The 25,164-nt window shown below is 47.5% G+C and overlaps 1 protein-coding gene across 9 annotated transcripts in view; it reads right to left on the reverse strand.

The window, feature by feature from the left end:
- Positions 1 to 25,164, reverse strand: part of MAG (myelin associated glycoprotein) — a 69,399-nt gene that overhangs the window by 10,410 nt on the left and 33,825 nt on the right. For 6 of the 9 annotated variants that reach the window (XM_081920642.1, XM_081920639.1, XM_081920640.1 and 3 more), the window contains 6 exons: positions 21,284 to 21,382; positions 11,157 to 11,231; positions 4,689 to 5,057; positions 2,444 to 2,740; positions 914 to 1,171; positions 145 to 405 (listed from right to left, as the gene is read on the reverse strand). In XM_081920642.1, coding sequence (XP_081776768.1) covers positions 145 to 405; positions 914 to 1,171; positions 2,444 to 2,740; positions 4,689 to 5,057; positions 11,157 to 11,205 — 1,234 coding nt within the window. In that variant the 5' untranslated portion in view covers positions 11,206 to 11,231; positions 21,284 to 21,382. The remainder of the gene's footprint in view (positions 1 to 144; positions 406 to 913; positions 1,172 to 2,443; positions 2,741 to 4,688; positions 5,058 to 11,156; positions 11,232 to 21,283; positions 21,383 to 25,164) is intronic. The other 3 variants (XM_081920636.1, XM_081920644.1, XM_081920637.1) reach the window with 1 other exon arrangement.

The following is a 25,164-nucleotide window of genomic DNA, read 5'->3' on the forward strand; positions in this document are numbered from 1 at the left end:
GGGTAGGGTGGGTGGGAGAGTGGAATGAATAATCCTGCTTGCATGAGCAGAAGTCCACTGAAAATGAGGCGCCACAGTTGGATACCACCCAAAACATATTTATGTCCCACAAGAGTTTCTGGGGGCCCCAGGCGTAGTGCTCACATTCAACGGTGAGGTTGAAGGCAGTGCTGCGCTGGCCAAACTGGTTCTCTGCCGTGCACCAGTATTCCCCGTCGTCCTCGTGCGTCACAGACTCAAACTCCAGAGCCACTTGGTTCTGGTAGACGCCCATGGCCATGGGCTTCTTGTCCTTGAAGATGGTGATCATGGGCTCAGGGTTGCTCTGTGAGCTGCACAGGATGGTGACCGGCTCTCCCTCGACGGCCACCACAGAGGCGTTCACCACAGGCTTCCAAGGGGCATCTGGGAGGGGGAAACAACCAAAAGCCGTCTTTTCCACCAAAGGAACACATAGTAAAAATATTAAGTGCCGTATTTTCCTGTGTATAATACTAGGTTTCCCCTCCCTAAAAAATAATGTCAGAAATTAGGGGGCGTCTTATACTCTCCCCCCCATTTTCCTAAACCTGAGTCCCCCAAAATAGGGGGTGTCTTATACATGGGGGCATCTTATAGACAGAAAAACACAGTATATTATAACTATAATGTATTTATCATATGTATTTTGCTATTTTATAAAATTATTATATATGGCAGTTAATGAAGTTTGGTGTCGATGTGTTCTGAAAACCCCCAATAAACTGCTTTTTTTTCATTGTGGAGAAGTGGTATAGAAGCATTCAGAATAAATAAAAGACTTGAGGTCCAGATGCCTGAAAGCGAGTATCTCAATTCCTGCTGCAAAGTTTGCACTGCAGGCTTCTCCTCCCGCCCCTGAATTGGCTTCAGGGCTTTAGGACTGGCTACTTACACAGCACACCCAAGGCCAGGGAATGGTTGTCCTTGCCATAAATGTTCTCAGCCGCGCAAGTATAGATGCCGTCCTGCAGGTGGGTGATGTTGTCCAGATGGAGCGTGAGGCTTCCCGCCATGTCCTCGTGCAGAATTTCGTCTTCTCGGAGCCACGAGATCAAGGCCATGGGGCTGCTGTCCACAGAGCACACCAGCACCACTTGCGAGCCCTGAATGACCTCCACGGAAGAGTTCGCCTGCAGAATGCGGGGCGGGTCTGTGGAAGCAAGCCAAAAGAGATCAGCCTCAGGGAGGTGCTCTGGTTTCTCCATGCAGTAACCAGGGCTATCTGCATCATGCATTTAAAGCAAACGACTTCCCCCAAAGATTCATGGAATGGTAGTTTCCCCATCCCTGAATGGCAATTCCCAGCACCCTGAGCGAACTACAGTTCCCAGGAATATCTGGGGAAAGTCACATGCATTGGATGTGCTTTCAATCTACAGTGTGGGTCTACCAAGGTTTGTTTATGGGCTTCAAAAGACATTAAAGACTCCCAGTGTAGAAGCAACCCAATAGGCCCTTCCTCATTGCAGAACATGGGGACTTGATGTTCATTGAGCAAACATCCCTGGTTCCAGAGAAGAAGAAGAAGAAGAAGAGTTTGGATTTGATATCCCGCCTTTCACTCCCCTTCAGGAGTCTCAAAGCGGCTAACAATCTCCTTTCCCTTCCTCCCCCACAACAAACACTCTGTGAGGTGAGTGGGGCTGAGAGACTTCAAAGAAGTGTGACTGGCCCGAGGTCACCCAGCAGCTGCATGTGGAGGAGCGGAGACGTGAACCCAGTTCCCCAGATTATGAGACTACCGTTCTTAACCACTACACCACACTAGCTCTCTCAGGGGTCCTCCAGCACCAAAATGTGGTGAGAGCCCATGTGTTGTAGTGGTTATAGTGCCGACTGGGGCCTAGGAGACCTGGGTTCAAACCCCACCACCACCTCCCCAAAGCCCACTGGGTGGCCTTGGGCCAGCTAGTATCTCACAGGGCCATTGTTAGGGCCAGCCAAAACTTTTTTGCGCCTGAAGCAAAGCACAAAATGGTGTCCCCGCCCCCAGGCTAGGGAAGAACGGGTGAGTGAAGATCTACATCAGGAACAAAAGCGGAATGAAGATCTACATTGGAAACAAGGGTGGAGGGAGACCACCATCACCTCCTTTTCGCCAAGAAGCCGTTGCGGAGGCGTCGTTGTGGGAAGCTGCCAAGATGGCAGCAGATCCAGCCTCCAAGGAGTGCAACAAAAGAGACCACTGTTTAACACAGCAGTGGTAGCAACAGCGGGCAACACGTTCCTCGAAGGCCGGATCTGCTGTCCCCGTGGATGCTGCCACCTGAGGCAGTCGTTTCCCCTTGCCTCATGGGTGGGCCGGCCCTGGTTGCTGTGAGGATAAAAAGAAGAGGTGGCAAGGCCTGTTCTCCACCTTGAGACCTAGGGAGACGAACGTATCGAGTCACGAAGCAGCAGCCACTTAGGAACCCCGACTCACATTTGACATCTAAGGTAGTAAACCCATCAAACTCAAAAGTGGTGTTGGAGTAGGTGACTTTGCAGCCCAGCTCGTGCCCATGGTTCTCGCGCGACGGCATGAATTTGAGCAGGGAGACGAGGGACCAGGTGCCGCCTTCCTCTTCCACTTGCGCGTAGACTGAGTGCTCGGCCAGGTTCTCGTGGTTCATCCACGTGATGATGGGCTTCATGTCAGGGCAGTTATCTGGCACCACACAGCGCAGTTCCACCTCGGTCCCTTCCACCACTTCTGGGGGGCTCACAATGGTGGGTTTGTCTGTGGGCGGTTGAAAAGAGACACCAATGGGAAATGATATACAGTGAAGTGAAAAGGATGTTTAAAAGAACATTTGTAAAAAAACGAAACAGAAGCCTTTCTCTTGGGAATTATAGTGATAGGTAAAGGTAAACGTACCCGTGACCATTAGGTCTAGTCGTGGCCGACTCTGGGGTTGCGGCGCTCATCTTGCTTTATTGGCCGAGGGAGCCAGTGTACAGCTTCCGGGTCATGTGGCCAGCATGACTAAGTCGCTTCTGGCAAACCAGAGCAGCGCACGGAAACGCCGTTTACCTTCCTGCCGGAGTGGTACCTATTTATCTACTTGCACTTCGATGTGCTTTCGAACTGCTAGGTTGGCAGAAGCAGGGACTGAGCAGCGGGCGCTCACCCTATTGTGGGGATTCGAACCGCCGACCTTCTGATCAGCAAGTTCTAGGCTCTGTGATAGAACTACCTAAATTGCATAGAAATTTATTTATGTATGTGACTACAGCGGCAAGAGTGTTACTTGCCCAAAAATTGGAAGAAGAAAAAGAAGTAGTAGTCCCAGAAAAGGAAGAATGGATACAAAAACTTATGGCATATGCAGAAATGGCGAAACTTACTGGAAGAGTAAAATCAAGATAACAAACTTTTTATAAAAGAATGGAAATGGTTTATTGAATATTTACAGATAAATTGTAAACAGATAAAAACACTGGCAGGATTATTGTTATAACCTGCAGCTATATAAGAGTATATATTTAAAGAAGATAAATAAATAAGTCAGTTAAGTTCATATGGATATGCGGAAGATATTAAAAATAAATCTAAGGAACCACAGAAAGAGGGGGAAGGAAGTTAAGTTTAAAATGTCAAAATGATTGTAAAATCAGTGAAATGTATATATCTGAAAAGTATAAATAAAATTTTAAAAAAGGAAAGAGACACCAACAGTGGAGGCTGGTCTGCAGGAGGGAATGGGGCGCTGCCCCACCAGCCTCAGCCTTGCTTCCTCTGAGCCTTCCTGCTTACAACCAGACAGGCTCCTCCTCCCGCATCTCAGTGCTCCCCTTGAAGAACTCAGGGGGGGGGTGCCCAATGCCAGGGACTGGGCAGAGGAGGAGGTGGAGACCGCCTCCCCACCCTGACCCTTCCAGGGAGGAGGAAGAGGAAGACAGTCTAGATTGACAACAGGGGTTTGAGAGAGGTAGCAGCTCAGAGGCAGATGATGGGTAAAGCTCGAAAATCATGAGATAGCCGGGACAACACTCGGCTGACAGGTTGCCATTGGAAAGCGCCCCAGACCTTCCATCTCACGGAACCTGGCGAGCCTTGAAAGTAGGAGAGCAAAGAGACAGAGGGCAGGTAGCAGCCCCCATAGAAGTGACGAATGAGGAAGTGGGAGGGACGGAGGGGGTGGAGATTCACTTGGGACAATGCCATTATCCAAGAGGCTGGGTTCTATAGCCTCTCTCTGTAAAGACTGAAATGAAAAAGGACAGTAAGAAACTTTTCCTTGTCTTTATATTTTCCTGGGCAACCAGCTGGGGGCTGGTGACAACATCCTGACACACACCAATCTAGTGTCTAGGCAGATATTTTCAGGTCTGTGCTATGGAGCAATTGCAGCTACAAGGGACAGCACCTCCTCCACCGGATTATGTACCTTCCCCTGATGGGCTGTATGCATGCAGCCGGAGACTATGCCTGCATGACAACTTCCCCTGCTCCTCCCATTTCACTCCCCTCCTGGTTCTGGGAGACAGTGGTGTAGGAGAGGAGAGGGAAGCACCTGGCCCTTCACTTGCCTGACTTGCCTCTCTCTGGGCTGGTTCAGATGCAAGTCAGCACAGACAAGAAGCACAGTCTGGCAGAGATGTAAAGTCTTTGTTCAATAAAACAGCGCACAAAGGCCCCCTCCCCCAGGAAAAGGGAATTAGAGCAGGCCTGGCTTGGTACTCACTGATGATCTCCAGATTGCAGTGCTCAGGGTACGTGTACTGATTGTATCCTCCCAAGTCCCCACGGAAGTAGTATTTGCCAGTGAGCTCGGGGCTGAGGCGGGAGATTTGCAGCGTGCAGTTGCGGAAGTTCAGCTCTCCCAGCAGGCGGGTGCGCCCCAAGTAGCTCTCGTGGACAATGTTGGTGCGGGATTTGTAGACCACAGGTGGGTAGTTCTTGGGGTAAGGGCTGTTGAAGTACCAGATGCCGTGCACGGCCGACGGGCGCAGCTCGTCGGGGTAGCTGAAGCGGCAAGGGATGACGACGCAGGTGCCCTCAAAGGCGGACATGTGCTCAGGCATCCAGGCACTCCATGGACCAGCCAGGACCCCTGTGTGAGAGAGAAACACAGAGGAAGCCATGAAGAGAAGGCCATCTCTCTCCTCCTCTGTTTTGTACGTCTTTCGGGCATGCTCCCCTGCGCATCCTGCTTTCAAGGCTAAACCGCTGCTGCAGCACCGTAAGGCTCTATTCCTACCTATAGCAGCCTTGTTTCCACTTGCTTATACTGTATATACATACATAGCATTTAGGAAGCTTCTCTAGACCAAGGCCACATTCACACCATACATTTAAAGCAGTGCCATATCACTCTGAACAGTTGCAGCTTCCCTCAAAGGATTCTGGGAGCTGTAGTTTGTTAAAGGTGCTGAGCGTTGTTGGGAGTCTCCTGTTCCCATCGCAGAGCGACAAGTTTCCAGAGTTTCTTTGAAGAGGGATTGACAGCTTTTGGTGGGTCCCTTAAAAACTCTCAGCAACCATAACAAACTGCAGCTCCCAGAATTCTTTGGGGGAAGCCATGCATGTTTAAAGTGGTAGCATAACGCTTTAAATATATGGTGTGAACGTGGCCTAAATCGAGCTACTGGCCTATCTCAGGGATGGGGAAGTTGTGGCCCAGAAGGCTACAAATCCCATTCGTCCGGATCACTGGCCATCGTGGCTGGGAAGGATGGGAGTCAGAGTCCAGCAACTACTGGAAAGCTGCAGGTTCCCCATCCTTGGTCTGTCTAGCTTCGGACTGTCTACCCCAGCGTCTCCCAACCTGGCACCCTCCTGGTGTTTGGGACAACAGCTCCCATAATCTCCGATGGTTGGCAGTGATGGCTGGGCTTGATAAGAGTCCAAAACACCTGGAAGGTGGCAGGTTGGGAAAGTCTGGTGTATATGAATGGGCAGAGGCTCTCCAGGGTTTTGGAGAAGAGCCTTCTCCAGCCCTATCCACAGATGATGGGAATTGAACGTGCATGCAAATCATATCCCCTACTGGGCCCAAAAAGGCTTCCTTTGATTTTTATGTGCCTTGAAGAGAAATTTCTCTGTTTGGAAGCAGAATCTACAAGTAAAGGAAGGCAATTTTCTATCACCTGAAGAGGAGCTTTACTTTTTGAGGTAAATGCTCAATCACTTCAGCTGATTCTCTCTCTTCTTTTAACTATAACACCACCTAAAATTAATCTCCATCTTTGCTCAAATAAAGATTGCTCTCTCTCTCTCTCTCTCTCTCTCTCTCTCTCTCTCTCTCTCTGCCTACCATGTTTTGCTTAATGCTGGAGACAGGTCTAGATAATGGGGGTTCAGGTATTGCTTCCTTGTCCCAGAATTATAGGCAAAACCTACAATTTGTAGCAGCACCTAAGGAAGACTAAGGGCACCTCCAGACTGTGGCTATTTTGTAGGCGGGATTCAGTTGCATACCGGCAAAGTTAGGCTGCGCAACGGAAGTGGATTTGGCACTCCTGCGCAACAAATCCGCTTCTGTAAAAAAAATCGAGCTTTTTGCGGTAAGGAAAGTGCCAGGGAAATGCACTGGAAAGTGTGGGAAAGCAATCGCTTGACACGACGTCTTATAACCTGCCCACAAACAAAACGAATGCTCAAATAAGCAAGCCAACATCGCATTACCTCCCCACAAACTTTGTGCAAAGAAATGCACAGGATGAATAAACAAATTGCAGTGGCAGCTGGTGGCGTGCGGTGACACTGCTCACTTAACCTCCTGACAACTGAGTCTCTGTACTTATCGACAGGGAGAGGGGAGAGGCAGTGGGGAGATCAGCATGATGCAAACATTCTGGTAGGAGTTCTGCATTGGCTCCATGTGCACTGCACTGACTTCCCCGCCGCCTCTCTCTCCAAGTAAACAGCAGTGACTGGGTTGCTGGGAGGTCAGGTAAGCACCAGCAGCCCAATACACCGTCCACTACTGACAGATTGCTTGGAAGCAACCGTATCCAAACAAGCTGGCTACCTTCATTTTGAGACTGATGTAGTAGATACAGACCTTATGGTACATCTGGAATTTCCCAGACATAGCCAGGATTCGGCCATCAGAAACAGTGTCCGGGTGGAAATTGCTAAAAATGTCCATGAAAATCCAGATGTATGGCAGCCCATGTCGGAAATGTAGACTTTGGTGAATTTCCTTAAAAATAGCTCAAGAACTTTGGCCAAAACTGGAAAAAGCCCAATGACTTTGCAAAAAAAAAAAACACCTCAAAAACTTTTGTGTCCGGATTTTCACTTTTTGAAATATGACAACCCTACAATGTCTAGGCTATTTGGGGGAAAATCTTTTTTAATTCCCTCCCTCTTCTCTCCTGCTGTATATAACATCCAGCCCAGTGAAGAGTTTTGGAGAACTTGAAAGCCTGTGCTTGTTACTGTGTGATGTTTTGACTGGTCCTATAGAGGCATTCAAGGTCCAACTGTGGGAATTTTGATTTCCCTCCTCCCCTTTTCCTGGATCAACACAGCTTCCTTTGCTTTTCATAGCAAACGAGGCTATGGGTAATGGCCAAAAGAACAAAAAAAAAGGTGAAAATTAATTCCATCACTCGGCAGAGATCTGTCTGGATCTACCTACACAATGTTGGAGTGAGGGGGAGAAAAGGAAAGGGCCCATAAGGAAACCAACAAGCTCCCCGCTGGCTTTCTTCCAACTTAGTCAAATAACGCAGTCGCTCCTTAGTAGACTTCTAAACAGGGTAGCTGAGGGGGCTGTCACACAAGCTAGGTGAGCCAGAACCTTCAATCGCTGTACACAATCTGGAGTAGGCATGTACTGCTATGATCCAGTCTCTGTTATGATCTATGGGTTGAATAAGGGCAGGGATTCAGAGAGAGAGACAAGAAGCTGCCCTCTGAGCAAACCCTGGATGCTCATACTAACTCAGTAGCATGGGCACTTGAGGAGCTCATAATATGAGCACCTATTCAGCCCAAGGAGATTGTGTTGCCCCACCTCTGACCTCCACTCAGAAGCCCTAGTGGAACCACAGTATCCTCCTGCTTCATCAGAGCCAATGCCTGTTAAAGCAGGCTGGGGATTTTTTAACTGAGGCAGCTCCTCTGGCTGAAGGCAGATGTAGCTACTTAGGACACTGACGTCCACCTCCAAGGGCCTTCTGGCAGTTCCCTCACTGCGAGAAGTGAGGTTACAGGGAACCAGGCAGAGGGCCTTCTCAGTAGTGGCGCCTGCCTTGCAGAACACCCTCCCATCAGATGTCAAGGAAATAAACTACCGTCTCACTTTTAGAAGACATCTGAAGGCAGCCCTGTTTAGGGAAGTCTTTAATGTTTGATGTTTTATTGTGTTTTTAATATTCTGTTGGGAGCTGCCTTGAGTGGCTGGGGAAAGCCAGCCAGATAGGTGGGGTATAAATAATAATAAATTATAATCATCTTCCTCCTCCTCCTCATTTAAGGCTCAGTCTGAGGTTGGCTGGTGCTGAAACAACATTTGAGCTGGGCTCTTCTGTTTGAGCCTTGCATGGAGCTGTCCAAGGTACCAAAGAATCTTGGCACTTGCCTCGTCTCACTAGGACCTTCCCCAGGTTGGTACCTTCCAAATGCGTTGGACCACAGCACCACCCATCATCCCTGATCACGACTGATGGGAACTGTAGCTGAAAAGATCTGGAAGGCACCAGGTTGGAAAAGGATGAACTAAACTTTGCTCTGCTTTGCCTCGCCTTGCTCTGGCTGCCTGAATCTGGACTTTTGCTTTGGGTCAGATCCCCTGTGCTGCTGAAGCCATTGCTTGCAACAGGAGAGTGCATCAGCCAAACGAGTGCATCAGCTGTGTACAATGCAATGATGGAGCAACAAAACACAGAAGGTTTAGCACAGGAGGGGGGAATATTTTTCAGTCCTGGAGCCACGTTCCATATGCCAGCATTAGGAGGCCAAAAAATGGGCAGAGCAATAGATGTGATACAGTAGGCTGCATACAAGCCATGTGCCTTGCAAAATCCATACCTCTCTGTCTAGGCAAGAAAGAGGCAATATCACAGTTCCAGGACACATTAAGAATATCTGCCTGTATGTACCGTATGTATATATGTGTGTGTGTAAGGCTATTATCATGCAGCCTGCAATGGAGGATTTGCAGTGCCACATCACAATCCTGGGTTTAAACAAGGTTTGAGTAAAGTGAGAAAGGAAAGTCTCTGATGTGTTAGCTTTTATGTGTTAGCTTTTTCTGTGTTAGCCTCTCTGTTCCACCCATCTCTGCTGTTTTATCGTTAATCTCGTTGTCCCCGAGAGGGGGCAATGACAATAAAGATATTATTATTATTATTATTATCCTTGTTAAAACTGGTTTCTTCCTTTCTTTGTTTAAGAAAACAACTCTCCTGTGTCTCGCCATCCCTGCTTTACTCAAACCTCTTCTGTTGTTTAAGTACAGTGAGAAGGAAGGGACGCTAAAAGGAAGGGAAAACATAGGTTGTTTCAAGCTTCTCTCTCTTCCATTCCTCAACTGTCTGATGTCAGAGAAATAAAGGATGTGGGGCCCTCAAATACTCCATAGTACCTTCACACAATGTATTTCACTCCTGGTACCATGTGTTGTCTTCAACATGAAGTTCCAGATTCAACGTAGCAATTTAGAAGAAATGTTTTATTAGCAAGCAAACACCCATACATGCACATAAAGCATCCATCAACTGAACTCAACCTTCTCCAACTGAAGAAACTAACCGGCAGGCTACAGTTACAGTAACATATATTAGAATGGGTTGTGTGTGCACAGAGGCGGCTGCAGAATAGATGAGAGCAGGCATGAGCCCAGGGGTGATCTGTGTGCAAAGGAGAGTTGAGAAATGTAAGGAGAAGGAGGAGGAAAACAGGGAATGGAAGTGAAAATGAGGAGTGCAAAAGGGGATGACGAAAGGCTGGGAGTAGGAGGTGTGGGAACGGGATTGAAGATGAAAGCAGGGGTGTGAAATGGTAGCTTCATAACTGGGCAGAAGGTCTAAAGCAGGAGTCAGCAAACTTTCTGCAGGGGGCCGGTCCACTGTCCCTCAGACCTTGTGGGGGGCCAGACTATATTTTTTGGGGGGAAATAAACAAATTCCTATGCCCCACAAATAACCCAGAGGTGCATTTTAAATAAAATGACACATTCTACTCATGTAAAAATAAGCTGATTCCCGGACCGTCTGCGGGCCAGATTGAGAAGGCGATTGGGTCAGATCCGGCCCCCAGGCCTTAGTTTGCCAGCCATGGTCTAAAGCAGCGATTCTCTACCTGTGGGTCCCCCGATGTTGTTGGGCTACAACTCCCATCATCCCTGAGCTCTGGCCTTGCTAGCTAGGGATGATGGGAGTTGTAGTTCAACAACATCTGGGGACCCACAATTTGAGAAAGGCTGGTCTAAAGGAAGCTTGGTAGTTGCAATTCATGGGGGGGGGGGGAACGAGCATGCAGGATGTTACCAGGGGTGTGGTTTCTGTGCAGGGGGGTGTTCCACAAAAAGAGCAGGTGAAGGCATGGACACAGGGATGAACGGGTGCAAAATGGAGCTGCAGAACAGAAGAAGGTGAAAAGCAAGCTTGGTGGCTGCATCTGCTGGGAAGAGGAATGGGGCTTTGTAAGCCGAGCAGGCAAGGGTGCAGCCCCTAGGAAGAACACAAGTACTGGATCAGATCAATGGCCAATCTAGTCCAGCATCCTGTTCCCACAGTGGCTGCTCAGATGCAGGATCCGAGCACAAGAGTGCTCTCCCCACTTGTGATTCCCAGCAACTGGTGTTGAGGGTGTTACTGCCTCCAACAGTGATGGCAGAACATAGCCATTAGGGCCACAATGGCTAGTCTTATCCTCCATGAATTTGCCTAATCCAAGCTGATGGCCATCACTGCCTCAAAGGGTGGCTTGTGGGGCTTGGGGTGAGAAGGGCCAATGAGGGGGGTGTGTCACGGGCACTGGTGTGGCCTAGGGAGAGTCTTGAGGACCAGATGGAAAGACCTGGAAGCTTTATTTGGCCCTTGGACCCTTGGTTCCTCACCCTTTGTTTAGCATGCCTCTGGAGGGTCTCCATACATCCTTACACTTCTGGTGGGTCTGCATTTGGGATTGGTGGGTCACAGCTTTGCAGGCTGTGAGAACATCAGAGGCGAGATTGCTCCCTGCCTCCGAGACATACCTTCAAACAGGACCCAGGAGACGAGGAGAGCTTTGTAGAAGCACTTCATGCTGTTATTACTTTGCAATGGTTGGTCTAAGGAAGAGAAGAAGAAGAAGCAGGTTTAAATCAACAGCATAACAACAACTGCTTGGGCTTCCTGTAATATTTATCTATTCGGCCCTTTTACATACAGTAAGGCAAAGAGACCCCTGACCATTAGGTCCAGTCGTGGCCGACTCTGGGGTTGCGGCGCTCATCTCGCTTTACTGGCCGAGGGAGCCGGCGTACAGCCTCCGGGTCATGTGGCCAGCATGACTAAGCCGCTTCTGGCGAACCACAGCAGCGCACGGAAACGCTGTTAACCTTCCTGCCGGAGCGGTACCTAATTATCTACTTGCACTTTGACGTGCTTTTGAAGTGCTAGGTTGGCAGAAGAAGGGACCGAGCAACGGGAGCTCACCCCGTTGTGGGGATTCGAACCGCCGACCTTCTGATCGGCAAGCCCTAGGCTCTGTGGTTTAACCCACAGTGCCACGGCCGGCTGCAAAAGTGGGCTTCTGCACCTTTAATAGTAGCGCAGCTTGAATGGCAAGTTGTTAAAGGTGTAGTAGCCCCATCTGTACCAGCATCTATGGCCATCCCCTCTGTTCCCTGGGTGGTGTACAAGATAAAACCCAATTCGACATCACTATTTCAGTAAAACAGGAAAGCACTCCAGCAACAAACGAAAATCAATCTGCCACCACAAAGCAAAGCATAACATTCCAAAGCAGAGATCAGGAAATGAACAACAACAACAACAACAAAGAAATCACAGCAATAATCAATAATACAATCAAAGAAAGGAAAAGAATACACAGCTAAAATGGCAACAGGAAACCTGCAGCAGCAACCAGCAGAGGTTAACACCATCATCACCATCGTTGTGAAGTTGCCATTCACCATAAGATTCCAGGTCACAACAATGTCAATCAAAACAATTACAAATAGGTTTTTTTTAAAAAATGTATTTTTATTAAAGATTTTCTTGATTTACAAAGGTATGTGCGATGTCTCTCTTGTATTTTTTTCTTTCATGCATCTTTTTTTTAAAAAACAAATCGGTTTCATTTGTTGAGACATTAGGAAGAATAGAGGGAAAGCAGCCAGAAACATCATAACCAGACACTGGAGAGACCTGTCAGGAATAAGCATAGACTAATGGTACCAAATAGTATGGGAAACAGCCTTACTAGAAAAATTAACCAATAAACTGAAACTGACACGGGGACAAATAGAAGAAGACGCCTTCACCCTGGTATGGCTCCCCTTTATCACATACACAGCCCAACAAGACAATGACAAATATCCACCAACAGCATACAAATCAAAATGGCTAACCTGATCCTAAACACCCACCCACCCCACTCACACACGAAAACAATTACAAATAGTTTTTGGAGATAGAGTTATGGAGTTATAGAGTTATGGTGTATACAGCTTTCAAGCCTAATTTGCACAGGAAACCTGGCAGAGAGGTTACACAAATGAAAAACCCGCAAAAAGTCAGGCAGATTTTCTGCAACTTGGTTCAGTTTTAATTCATATGAGCTAAAAAAAGGAACACAGATAGAGACCACCTGCTTCTCACCGGGATTTATGCAACGATATTTTTATTTAACAGGGGGAATGGTTTGCATCTTAAAAACAATTTGTTTGGCAAGACGTAGTACTCTTGTGGAGAAGCGTATTCGTTGTTTGTTCACTCTGAAAATAATAAAATCAATTTTTAAAAACAGTTTAAAACCAATTGTGATGAGTTAGAGAGCCAGTGGGATATAGCACTGGACTACTGAGACCTGGGAGAGAAGGGTTCAAATGCCCACTTGACTGTGAAGCATGCTGGGTGACCTTGGGCCAGTCATGCTCTCTCAGCCTAATCCCCGTTACAGGGTTGCTGTGAGGGGGAAATTGAGATGGTCTTTCAGATATGCCCCCTTGATCTCCTTGGGGAAAAGATGGGATGGAAATTTAATAATCAATTATAAATTAAAACAATTCACCTCCAAGAAATAGGACTTGAAGCCATGGCTTCAGGTTACAAGAAAGGAAGTTCTGACTCAACATCAGGAAGAGCTTTCTGACAGTAAGAGGCAGTGTGGTGTAGTGGTAAAGAGCAGTGGACTTGTAATCTGGTGATCTGGGTTCGATTCCCCTCTCCTCCACATGCAGCTGCTGGGTGACCTTGGGCCAGTCACTCTTCTCTGAAGTCTCTCAGCCTCACTCACCTCACAGAGTGTTTGTTGTGGGGGAGGAAGGGAAAGGAGATTGTTAGCCGCTTTGAGACTCCTTAGGGTAGTGATAAAGCGGGATATCAAATCCAAACTCTTCTTCTACACTACTTCTGTTTGACAGTGGAATGGACTTCCTTGGGAGGTTGCCGACTCTCCTTCCTTGGAGATTTCTAAGTGGAGGTTGGATGGCCAATCTGCCACGGATGATTCTGTTGCAATTCCTGCATTGCAGGGGGTTGGACTAGATAACCCCTGGGGTCCCTTCTAAGTCTACAATTCTATGATTCTATGGCAGGTGGCACTGTGGTCTAAACCACAGAGCCTAGGGCTTGCTGATCAGAAGGTCAGCAGTTTGAATCCCTGTGATGGGGCGAGCTCCCGTTGCTCAGTCCCAGCTCCTGACAACCTAGCAGTTCAGAAGCACCTCAAAGTGCAAGTAGATAAATAGGTACCACTCCGGCGGGAAGGTAAACAGCGTTTCCGTGCGCTGCTCTGGTTCGCCAGAAGTGGCTTAGTCATGCTGGCCACATGACCCGGAAGCGGTACGCCGGATCCCTCAGCCAGTAAAGCAAGATGAACGCCGCAACCCCAGAGGCGGTCACGACTGGACCTAATAGTCAGGGGTCCCTTTACCTTTGTGGTTCTAGGGTGAACACACATGCAACCAGAGACACATCTGTCCGGGGTTAAAGGCCAGGGCTTTTAGCATTTGACAGAAGCCATGCAGTGAAGGTGCCAGGCACATCTCTGTGGGTAGGGAATCCCACTGCTCAGGGGTTGCTGAGAGAATCCCCTCTCCCAGGCCACCACTTCTAAGGGTGGTGGAACAACCAAGACGGCTCCCCTCTGTCAATCTTAATACCTGAGGGGGGTGTATGGAAGGAGATGGTCTTTCAGATATTTGGGGGTTTACGTTGCTTGAAGAATTTAACATGTCACGTGTGACGCACTTTGGACCGTTCAGGATGGCCTTCCACTAATGTGTAGGCCATGGGTAAGGAACCCACGACTCTCCAGATATAGTTGGACTGCAAGTCCCATCACCCTTGACCAGAACTGGGCTTGCAGTCAGGCTGCTACCTGGTCTCAAATGACAGTGGTGACTGTGGACACTGAGCATGCACGCACGCAAATATCTTTTTTTTTAAAGTTCTTCCAGGCATTTTAATTGTGACTTTTTATCTCGAGCTTCTATGCTATTCTGCCATCTGCTGTTTTGGACTGCAACAAATGGGACCTGTAGCAAAAATGTTGGAGTGTGGAGTGTTCCTTCTTATGGTTTATCTATTTTTATCTTTTAAAAAATGTACAATCTGCCTAATTTTTCTCAGAAGAAACCGAAGGCAGCCAACAATTTAAAGCCACAACAAGACTCCACCCCCAGTTTTCCTTATTGCACGGGCACTGAACAGATACAAGTCTTATTAGGCTGCGTTGGATCCTATTTTGTCCTTCTGCAAACCTCAAGGTTCCCCAAGCCCTGCTGATGCTTCCTTCTTGCACACGGATGGGTGCTGCTTTGGTTACCAAAGGGAACTGCATGCAATCATAACAGGAGGAACAATTGCTGTTTTATTGCACATACCTGGGAGTGCTTTTTGTTTTATTATTCTTCTATTTATTGTAAAGCCCCAACACCACATAACGGTTGGGTGCAAACACTTGAAGTATAATGGCTAAATAAAAGTCACCCTGAGACCATTTTTTTGGCTGAAGAATTGGATTAAAAATGCTTTCGAAGATGAGTAAATAAATAAATCAGTCCCCCTGCTTGCTTTGCTCTGACGTTCCAGCAGAGGGCAGAGACACTTTATATGTTTTGCTCCTGCACGCTTCTGTGGTGTCTAAACAGATGCATCAAATGTATTTTGGTTATAGCAGGCCTGTATTGAACATACCAACTTTGGGCTTCTAGCCTCGCCAACTTTCTTCCCCTCCTGCTTTGGAAGGCTCCTGGGTGACAGGCAGAAATCCAGCAGTGAAGCTTTTCTCAGCATGCAGCTGGTGAAATGGAATCAATAGAAACTTACGAGTTGGAAGGGACCCAAGGGTCATCTAGTCCAACCCCCTGCAATGCAGGAATCTCAGCTAAAGCATCCACCGTGACAGATGGCCATCCAACCTCTGTTACAAACCTCCAAGGAAGGAGAGTCTACTACCTCTCATGGGAGTCTATTCCACTGAAATGGTAGGGAGAAAGCTTTACCAGTTGAATTTCTGCATGTAGCTATTCAAACAATGGTCAGTGGCAACTACAGTGAAGCACCACTTTACCTAATGGGGCCTCCTGCTGCTGCCGTGCCGCCGGAGCACGATTTCTGTTCTCAACCTGAAGCAAAGTTCTTAACTTGAAGCACTATTTCTGGGTTAGCGGAGTCTGTAACCTGAAGCGTATGTAACCTGAAGCGTATGTAACCTGAGGTACCACTGTACTGGGTTGCCCAAGCCAAGCCCTGCTAGCTTTTTTGGGTTTGCACGCTCTCGGGGCTATGATTGCAGTCTACATTTCCAGAGAGCGGACAGGGTCGTTGACCCAGAGGTAGCTGGGAAATATTCCCATAGAATTAGTTGAATTTTATTATTTCGGTCACAGACCAGTTCCAGCCCACATACAATATCAAGGAAGTCATAAAACACGATAGGGGTACATTTGAATTTGCAATTAGGTATAAGAGGGACAATACAGATATAGCAACAGTTAAAAATATATAAATTAAAATTTAGTCACTAACATAAAGCCTAAAATTATCATTTAAAACCTTAATCATTATGATAGCACAGCTTGTTCCCTAAGTTTTATGGCAATCGCACAGAATTTGACTACCCTTAACGTGATCTCAGGAACCTTGTCCTCTACCAGGGATTTTAGACATTGAAGTTTGGATTCATTTGGAGATTATTCATTTCATTAATAATTTTTTATTAACCGACCAATCACATCGAATCAAACCAAATTACATAAATTCCAAATTACACAGCCGAATTTTAATTTTTTGTTGGGGGTACCCATATTTCAAGTTCCGAAGGGATCCAATCAACTTCTTGCTTCTTAAAAAAGGTAAAGGTAAAGGTACCCCTGCCCGTACGGGCCAGTCTTGACAGACTCTGGGGTTGTGCGCCCATCTCACTTAAGAGGCCAGGGGCCAGCGCTGTCCGGAGACACTTCCGGGTCACATGGCCAGTGTGACATCGCTGCTCTGGCGAGCCAGAGCTGCACACGGAAACGCCGTTTACCTTCCCGCTGGTAAGCGGTCCCTATTTATCTACTTGCACCCGGAGGTGCTTTTGAACTGCTAGGTTGGCAGGCGCTGGGACCGAGCAGCGGGAGCGCACCCCGCAGCAGGGATTCGAACCGCCGACCTTTCGATCGGCAAGTCCTAGGTGCTGAGGCTTTAACCCACAGCGCCACCTGTGTCCCCTCTTGCTTCTTACTGCTGTTTTAATGTCCACAAATCTAACCTTATGATGTTCACAGTACTATCCAGTCCTTTCTTATTATTTTTCCACATCTCTTGTTGTTATTTTCATATATTTTTCCTTTCTCTTTGTGACCTCTGATAGTCTCCGCAAGCTGGTTAGAACAGTTTGTAATCCTGCGTGGATTTTTTTATATATATATACAGTAGCCATATCCAGACGTTTTCCATATAACATCACTTCCATACATCAAAACAGTCTTAGCATCATTAATCTTCACCAATCTGCCTCCTTTCTCAAAACCTCTGAGGAGATTCACTAGGAATGCAGTCTGAAACCAAGTCCGTTCTTCCTCCCGGCTATAAATCCTTTGGCAAGATGGCGACTCCGAATTAATTGCTGTGCCATTCCCAAAAGCTCTTATTACTTCTCGGTCTTCATAAAGCATACTTTTGGTTAAAGTTTATCTCCACACAGACCTTAATCATCCTGCTTGGGTCAGTTCAACCGACGGTTCTAATGAGGAGGGGTTCTTGTAAATCACATAGAAGGAAAGTAAAAAAGGTCCCCCCCCATTCAGCCCCGTTATCAACATACCCCGCCTTTGGTGTATCTTCATCGTAAAATATTCCTGTTTCTCCAGCCCGTCCGTCTTCTTTCGCAGAGGTCACTTAAATTAGCAGACTTCACTCCCCTTCTTCACATGAAATATGTGCATTTGCTTCTTTTGTAATTAATTATTCCAAATTGCTGCAACTAGTGCGCGATCAGAGACAGCGTCCAGGAGAGCCGAGGTCCACACGGGGGCATTCTGCCTAGGGCCCTCACCCCCTTCTTTCAAATTAGGGGGTGATTTATGGGCACAGCAGGCAAGGGCAATGTTCCCCATTCCCTTGGGGCAACAAGGGAGGCTGCCTACTCCCATAACAGCCTCTTAATTACCCCGTGTGGGTCGGAGAGATGGTATTGTCGGCCATCTTCCAATGCGCTCCCTAGTGGCCCCTCATTTGGAGATTATTCCCATAGAATTGGAAGGGACCCTGAGGGTCATCTAGTCCAACCCCCTGCAATGCAGGAATATGCAGCTGTCCCTTACGGGGATTGAACCTGCAACCTCGGCAATGTCAGCACCATGCCCTAACCAACTGAGCTATCCACCTGGCCATTGATTGATTGATTAACACCACACCTTTCCTTCAAGGAGCTCAAGGTGGCATGCATGATGGTTCTCCTGCTCCCCATCTCATCCTCACAACAACCCTGTGAGGAAGGTGAGGAAGAAAGACAGGGACTGGCTCAAGGTCACCCAGTGAGCTTCATGGCAGAGTGGGGACGAGAACCCTGGTCTCCTAGGTCGTAGTCCAACCCTCTAACCACTATACCACACCGGTTATTATTTATAGGCAACTCTGCCTGTCACTTCTTCCCTCAAACGGCCAGTGAGCCAATCAGAAACTGAAGCACGACAGGAGCAGCTTTAATTAGCCCATCCACTGAACAGTCTTTGTTTTTGTCACACAGCCTACCAGAACTGAAATTCTTGCAAGAAAAAGAGAGAGAAAGCAGATCTCAATTCATTCTGCATTTTGACATTGCTCTGGGTAAGGAACTGCAGACCAGCCTGAATTCCATGCAGGTTACTCCCAAACACATGGGGTTAGGACTGCAGCCTAAACTGTTGAGTTTTCTGTTAAAATCCATGGGACTAACTGGTCTCATTGGTTTCAATGAGAACTCAAGTTCAACTCGTTTGGATCCACAGTTATTTTCCACATGCTGGTAAGCACGATCCACTTCTCTGAGCAGCGAGATGTTCCAGAGACACAGGTTTGATTACCCAGGTTTGATTTCCTTCGGAAGGAGGTCACTGGACGTTCACCGGCATTTTGTAACATTTGCATTGATTTACGTATCGTGCAGCAAAGGTGAAAGGTGTCATCGAAACAGTCCAGCAGAGAGGCAAAGAGTTTCTATCCAAATGCGATTTTGGTTTTAAATGAAGTGTAAGGAATCTCTATGGGAGTATACTGTATTTAAAAACGGGGTATCAGAGTTTTTAGGGGGCTAACCAGGTTGGGATAGCTGGGATAACAGGCTTGTTGGTTTCTGAATGTCTTATGTAGATTTTTTTCAATTTCGTTGTTCTGTATGGGACAATGACAATAAAGATTATCATATAGTATTGTATTGTAAAGTCAACTAAGCAGCAGATCTCAAGGGAGACAGCCATCACCCTAAGAGGCTTAGAGAGCTCAAACTCATCTCCTAGGTCTGCCTCAGGGATGGGAAAGCCTTTTCACTCTGAAGTGGGGTGGCTGCATTCCCTCATAGGCCACATTCATTACACATTTTAAATGCTGTGATAGCACATGACATGGCCATGGCTTCCCCCAGAGAATGCCAGGAGCTGTAGTTGGTTAAGGGTGCCAAGAGCTGTTAGGAGGCCCCTCTATTCCCCTCCCAGAGCTACAATTCCCAGAACGGTTTCTAACCATCGATTCCTCCTCACAGGGAACGTTGCCTGCATTTGCTCCCTTCCTCTCCTGTTTCCCTGTGCCTGTTCTAGATTGTAAGGTGTCTGTGTACAAAGGTAAGAAGCACATCCCAGAAGCTCCACCCACTTCTGCCTCTGGCCCCACCCACCAGGGTAAAATGGCCCCTGGGATGTTCGCCACGAGGGAAGACGGCCCTTTGTTTCCCCACCCCTGATGTATATAGGTGGCAGCATAAATGAATGAATGAATGCATGTCTTGACTTCCTTCCAGAGGGCCTTCTCGGTAGTGGTGCCCACCCTGTGGAATGCCCTCCCATCAGATGTCAAGGAAATGAACAACTATCTGACTTTTAGAAGACACCTGGAAGCAGCCCTGTTTAGGGAAGTTTTTGATGTTTGATCGTGTTTTTAATACAGTGGTGTTGTTGTTGTTTAGTCGTTTAGTCATGTCCAACTCTTCATGACCCCATGGACCAGAGAACGCCAGGCACCTCTGTCCTCCACTGCCTCCCGCAGTTTGGTCAAATTAATACAGTGGTACCTCGGGTTAAGTACTTAATTCGTTCCGCAGGTCCGTTCTTAACCTGAAACTGTTCTTAACCTGAAGCACCACTTAACCTGTAGCTAATGGGGCCTCCAGCTGCTGCTGCCGCCGCCGCGCAATTTCTGTTCTCATCCTGAAGCAAAGTTCTTAATCTGAGGTACTATTTCTGGTTAGTGGAGTCTGTAACCTGAAGCGTCTGCAACCTGAAGCGTATGTAACCCGAGGTACCACTGTATTCTGTTGGGAGCCGCCCAAAGTCGCTGGGGAAACACAGCCAGATGGGTGGGGTATGTATAAATAAATAAATAATGTTATTTTATTATTATCAGCATCAGCATCATTGCTGGCTAACTAGGGTTTTCCAAAATAGCCACCCGCCTTCCAGGTGAGTCTCCAACCAATTCCTGGTCATTGTCGGATATTTTAGATCCCATGGAAACACATCCTTGGGCATGGGTGGGTGGGGGAGTTAATAACACTCTTTCGTCACATCCAGGTATTGCCTCTGCATATTTCCACATGGGTAGCCCTGCTCACAGAAATCTAATTGCTCAGGGAACGCATAACAATACAGAGAGTTATGGCATAAAATCTCAGGAATTCTGTTGGTAGGATATGGGTTCTCCTTGGTGCACAATCTAACGACTTTTGATTTACATTCAGTCTTTATTACTGCTACAAGGGTCCTCTGTATTTCCAGGCAGACTCAGCAAGAATATCATATGCATAATCCGCCCCTCCGCCCCCACTTGTGAGTCGTCTCAGGAAATGTTGCCAGTCGTCCCAGGAAATAATAAAATAAGTGAAATGTTATGCCTGGAACAACTGATTACTAATCCTCAACGTGCCAAAAAGCACCTGCATTTAATAGATTCTTGGGAAATTAACTTATAAACCCAACTGTTGCCAGGAACATAGGCAGCATGGTTGTTATTGAAAAGTACGATTTTATTTTCTACCCGGATCAGCCAGTAAGTTGCTCCATAACAGGCACATTCAAGTTCCATGCAGAAAGCAATTGCATTTTTCAAGTTTAGAAAGTGTTAAGTTTCTAGTCCTTATTGTTCCAGGAGGAGCAAAGGCCTGTTTATGTTTTAAAATTAAGATGTCTGTTAATCTTAGAAGACAAAGGAGCTGCTGCCGTGTGGCTTCTAGCTCTCTGGCCAGACCAGCAGCTACAGCAGAGAGATGAATTTTGTAGATGTTGCTGGTGAAGCACCCCCACACTCCTCACTTATGAGAAAGGAAAAGCAAATGAATTTGCAAGCATAGCAGCATGGTGTGGAAAGATAAAATGTCAACCAGTAACACATGCAAGAGAAGAACACTCACAAAGGGATCATAGCTGAAATTGTTTTCATCCCACCCTCCTTGTACTGACGGAAAATCTTAAGCCTGTGAGAAAATATGACTCACTCAAGGGAGTTCAGATGTTCTGCAGTGGAGCTGAGGACCTAAGCAGAAGACCTTCAGAGCTACAGTTCTTCGCTTCCAACAAGTTTCAGGTTGTCCACACTGAATAGAGAAACATTGCCATGTGAGTAGGGCTTTTGACATTTCCGTCAAACTATTCCCCCCCCCCCCTAAATTAATTGAAGGGATTTTGAGACCCCTATTCCTAATACCTATGTAAATGTTCCATCCTAGCAAGATGGAAAAGACTCTCTCAATGTAGAGTTAAGGGCCCTTCTGTGACATCACTAGCCAGCAGACCAATCAGCTTGTTTCCCCAGTTGCACAGGTAGGCTGTTGCTGTGACACCAGCAGCCAGTAGACCAATCCGCTTCTTCTCTCCTGTAACAAATGCGTTTTTGCCCACTGGACCATCCAACCCAACATTGCTTACACTGACTGGCAGCAAGAGCTGTCCAGGGTTCCAGGCAGGGGTCTTTCCCATCACTTCCTGGGATCTGAGGATTGAACCCAGGAGCTTCTTCATGCAAAACAGAGGTGAAATCCTAGCATTGCTATATGCAAGGCAGATTTAACTTCCACAAAAGCCCAGGTGGAGTCTAAACATTCACAGTATGGAGGGCGAGGAGAGAGAAACCCACACTCAGCTGCAACATTCATGGGTTGACCTTGATTCAAACTGCCTAGTTAACCCACCTCACAGGGATGTTGTGTGAGGATAAAAGTGGGAGCAACCAGGGGAGGGGGTGGGGGAGAGAAACAGAAGATCTAGGCATGCTACACTGTGCTTCTTGGAGATAAAAATGAAATACACTTGCAAGTCAGGCCTACTTGCTCCCATTCAGAGTTCCAGCCGCTTGATTCTTCTGCAATCATTGCGTCTCCAACAATAATTCAGCATTCTGTACCCACTGAGCATGCTCAGTCAACATTTGACTCTCTTTTTTCTGGTTATGCAAACATCGGGGTTTCCCTGAGTCTGCTGACATCTCCTTCTTCTGAGGGTGTCTCTTCAGATGGTGCTGTTTTGGCTTCATAAGGAACAGGACTTGGAGAAGGGAACCGGCTCTTTAGCATATCTGATTGCAAGAGGATGATTGCAAAAAAGGCAGGACTCCCTTCTCCTCCTAGGCACAAAACCCTTTGAGCGGCTTTGAGTACAGTCGTGATCTGAATATACTTAAAAAAAGAAAGCTGAAGGAATCTGATCACAGCCGCTGTGATCAAGAAAAGGGCAATTCTTGCAATTTTAAATCCCTGCTAGCTCTAACGTGCCCAGACACCAGATACTATGATAACTAATAGACACAAAATACTGCAGTAGCTTGCTGGGCTTCTCAACATCTCCAGTTCAATGATTCATCAGCAAGGCATTCTGGGCTGAGCCAGCAGGCATTGCCAAAGTGAGGATGACTCCTCACACCGATGCCCAGATTGGGGAGTGGGGAGAAAAGGCCAAAGGAAGGCTTGCAAAATAAACAGGTTCACCACCTTGTACGGCTCTCATCCCTAAGGCTCGTCAGGACTGCTGTTCAGGTGGCAGGCATACCCAGAGCCAACCGCACGTTCAGGCTCCTAATTGGGCCAACCCTGTGGCAGCCAAGGCAGTGGAGAGATGCTCCTTTGCTGCCTCCAGAGCATAGCTGTCAACCATCCCAGTCCCTTATCCCAGCGCCGTGTCCCGCTGCTGTCCCTTATTGATGATGTCCCTTAAATTTTCCGGGTTTCAAAGGAAGCAGCTCCTCTCCCTCCCTCCTGCAGGCTCCAACTGTGTTGCTTGGCTGCATTGCTCACCCAATAAGGAGTCTAAGAATGACGGGGGAGGGGTGGAGCTTGCATGCCTTGTGCCAATCAAATCGGCCGCGTTGCCTGGGGACTCGCCTTTGCTCAGCGCTTCCCAGCGGAGAGGTGACAGTGGTTTTCCTTGCTGCATCCCCTTTGCCAGGTTGCTGCGCTGTGGGAACCACCGCTTGAGGCCTCATTTGGCTGCTGGCTGGGCTTTCTGCCTTTGGCTTGGAGGGGCTCAGAAGTTGAACATACCTGTGCTTGGAAAATCCCTTATTTTGGCTGCTGGTCCCCTATTTTCAAATCTGTAAGTTGACAGCTATGCTCCCGAGCATCCTCAAATAACCTTCCGGTGGCATTGCTGCACGTGATCCAGAGGTTGGCTACTCCTGACCAGAGGAATGGAAGCCTTCTAACTGAACGGCTGAACGATTGGAGGATAAAGTCGCTCGGCTGAGGTCTCCAACGCCGTGTTGGGGGAACTAGTTCCAATTCATGTGGCCTGAGGACGTGGGCAGGATTCTTGCAGTGCTGAGCCAGACCACCTGCTCATTGGATACTTGCCCATCCTGGTTTATTAAAGCTAGCTGGAGTGGGTTGACTGAATGGGTCATGGGTGTGGCGAATGCATGGATTGAGTGGTTGCCCACTGCTTTTAAAGAGGCTACTACTTAAAGAAAGTAGTAACTATAGACTGGTTGCCAATACCTCTTTGTTGGCAATGGCGGCGGAGAGGGTGGTTGTGGCAGTGGCGTAGCGTGGGTTGTCAGCACCCGGGGCAAGGCAAGTAATTTGCGCCCCCTAACCCGTGGATTTGCGCCCCCTAACCCTAACCCACAGATGTTGCGCCCGGTGCGGCCGGGCCCCCCTGCACCCCCCACACTACGCCACTGGGTTGTGGAACAACTTCTGATATACCTGGATGAGACCGATTACCTAGATCTGATACGATCTGGGTTCAGGCGCGGTTTTGGAGCCGAATCAGCCTTTGTTACCCGAATGGATTACTTTTGTCATGAGAGGGAGCATGAGATCACCGTATCTCATATACAGTGGAACCTTGGGTTACAGACACCTTGGGTTACAAACACTTCGGGTTACAGACTCCGCTAACCTGGAAGTAGTACCTCAGGTTAGGAACTTTACCTCAGGATGAGACTAGAAATTGCACACCAGCGGCACAGTGGCAGTGGGATGCCCCATTAGCTAAAGTGGTACCTCAGGTTAAGAACAGTTTCAGGTTAAGAACAGACCTCCAGAACAAATTAAGTTCTTAACCAGAGGTACCACTGTATGTCCACTTAACTGCTTTAATATGTGGAACGGGTGCTGTTACAGGTAATAAGAATAATTCCGCATTTGTAAGAAATCAAACTTTTGGAACTCCCTGCCTACTGACATCAGGCAGCCATTTTCCCTTTACTCTTTTTGGGCACCTGCTAAAAACATTTTTATTCATACAAGCCTATCCAGACATGTCTAATGTCTAAACCACTCTGATACTTTTCGTTATATAGCTACGTTTTACAAATAATAAATGAAAACAATGAATAATCTTAGGAGAAAGGAACAGGAGGCATTGTCTTTCTTACTTCAGCCTTTGTACATAGCAGGGAGACATTCATCCAAACGTACAGAGGAAAACTCCCTCAGAACTACACAACCAGTCAGAGAATGTGCTGCCTCAGTGAAGATCATGCCACTCTGCCCAGTTGCTAAGCAACATCTCCACCTGCCATCCTCTTGTCTAGTTGACTAACATTAACCCTTACATTACAAACTAAATGATCCCTGTTTTTGCACTTCCAACAAGTCCAGCAACATCTGGAGATTGAAGAAGGCCGGAGAACGCTGTAACTACCGCCAGGTCCTCAGAACACCCCAAACCAAGATGGCTGCCGGATGGAGGCCCCAATATGATCATCCTGGTGGCACAGTGGGAGGTGCAGGCCCTTTTCACCCATTTCCCCCTCCCCACCAGAACCCGCACAATGTCAGCCTGTGGCACCGGCCTCGGGCGAAGATCTGCTGGGAAGCAGCAGGGAGCAGAAAACAAAAGCAGCAGTAGAAGAAAACACACAGGCTCCTATTGTTGCTTG

Source organism: Podarcis melisellensis (assembly GCF_964234715.1).
Source record: "Podarcis melisellensis genome assembly, chromosome: 8".
NCBI classification, from domain to species: domain Eukaryota; kingdom Metazoa; phylum Chordata; class Lepidosauria; order Squamata; family Lacertidae; genus Podarcis; species Podarcis melisellensis.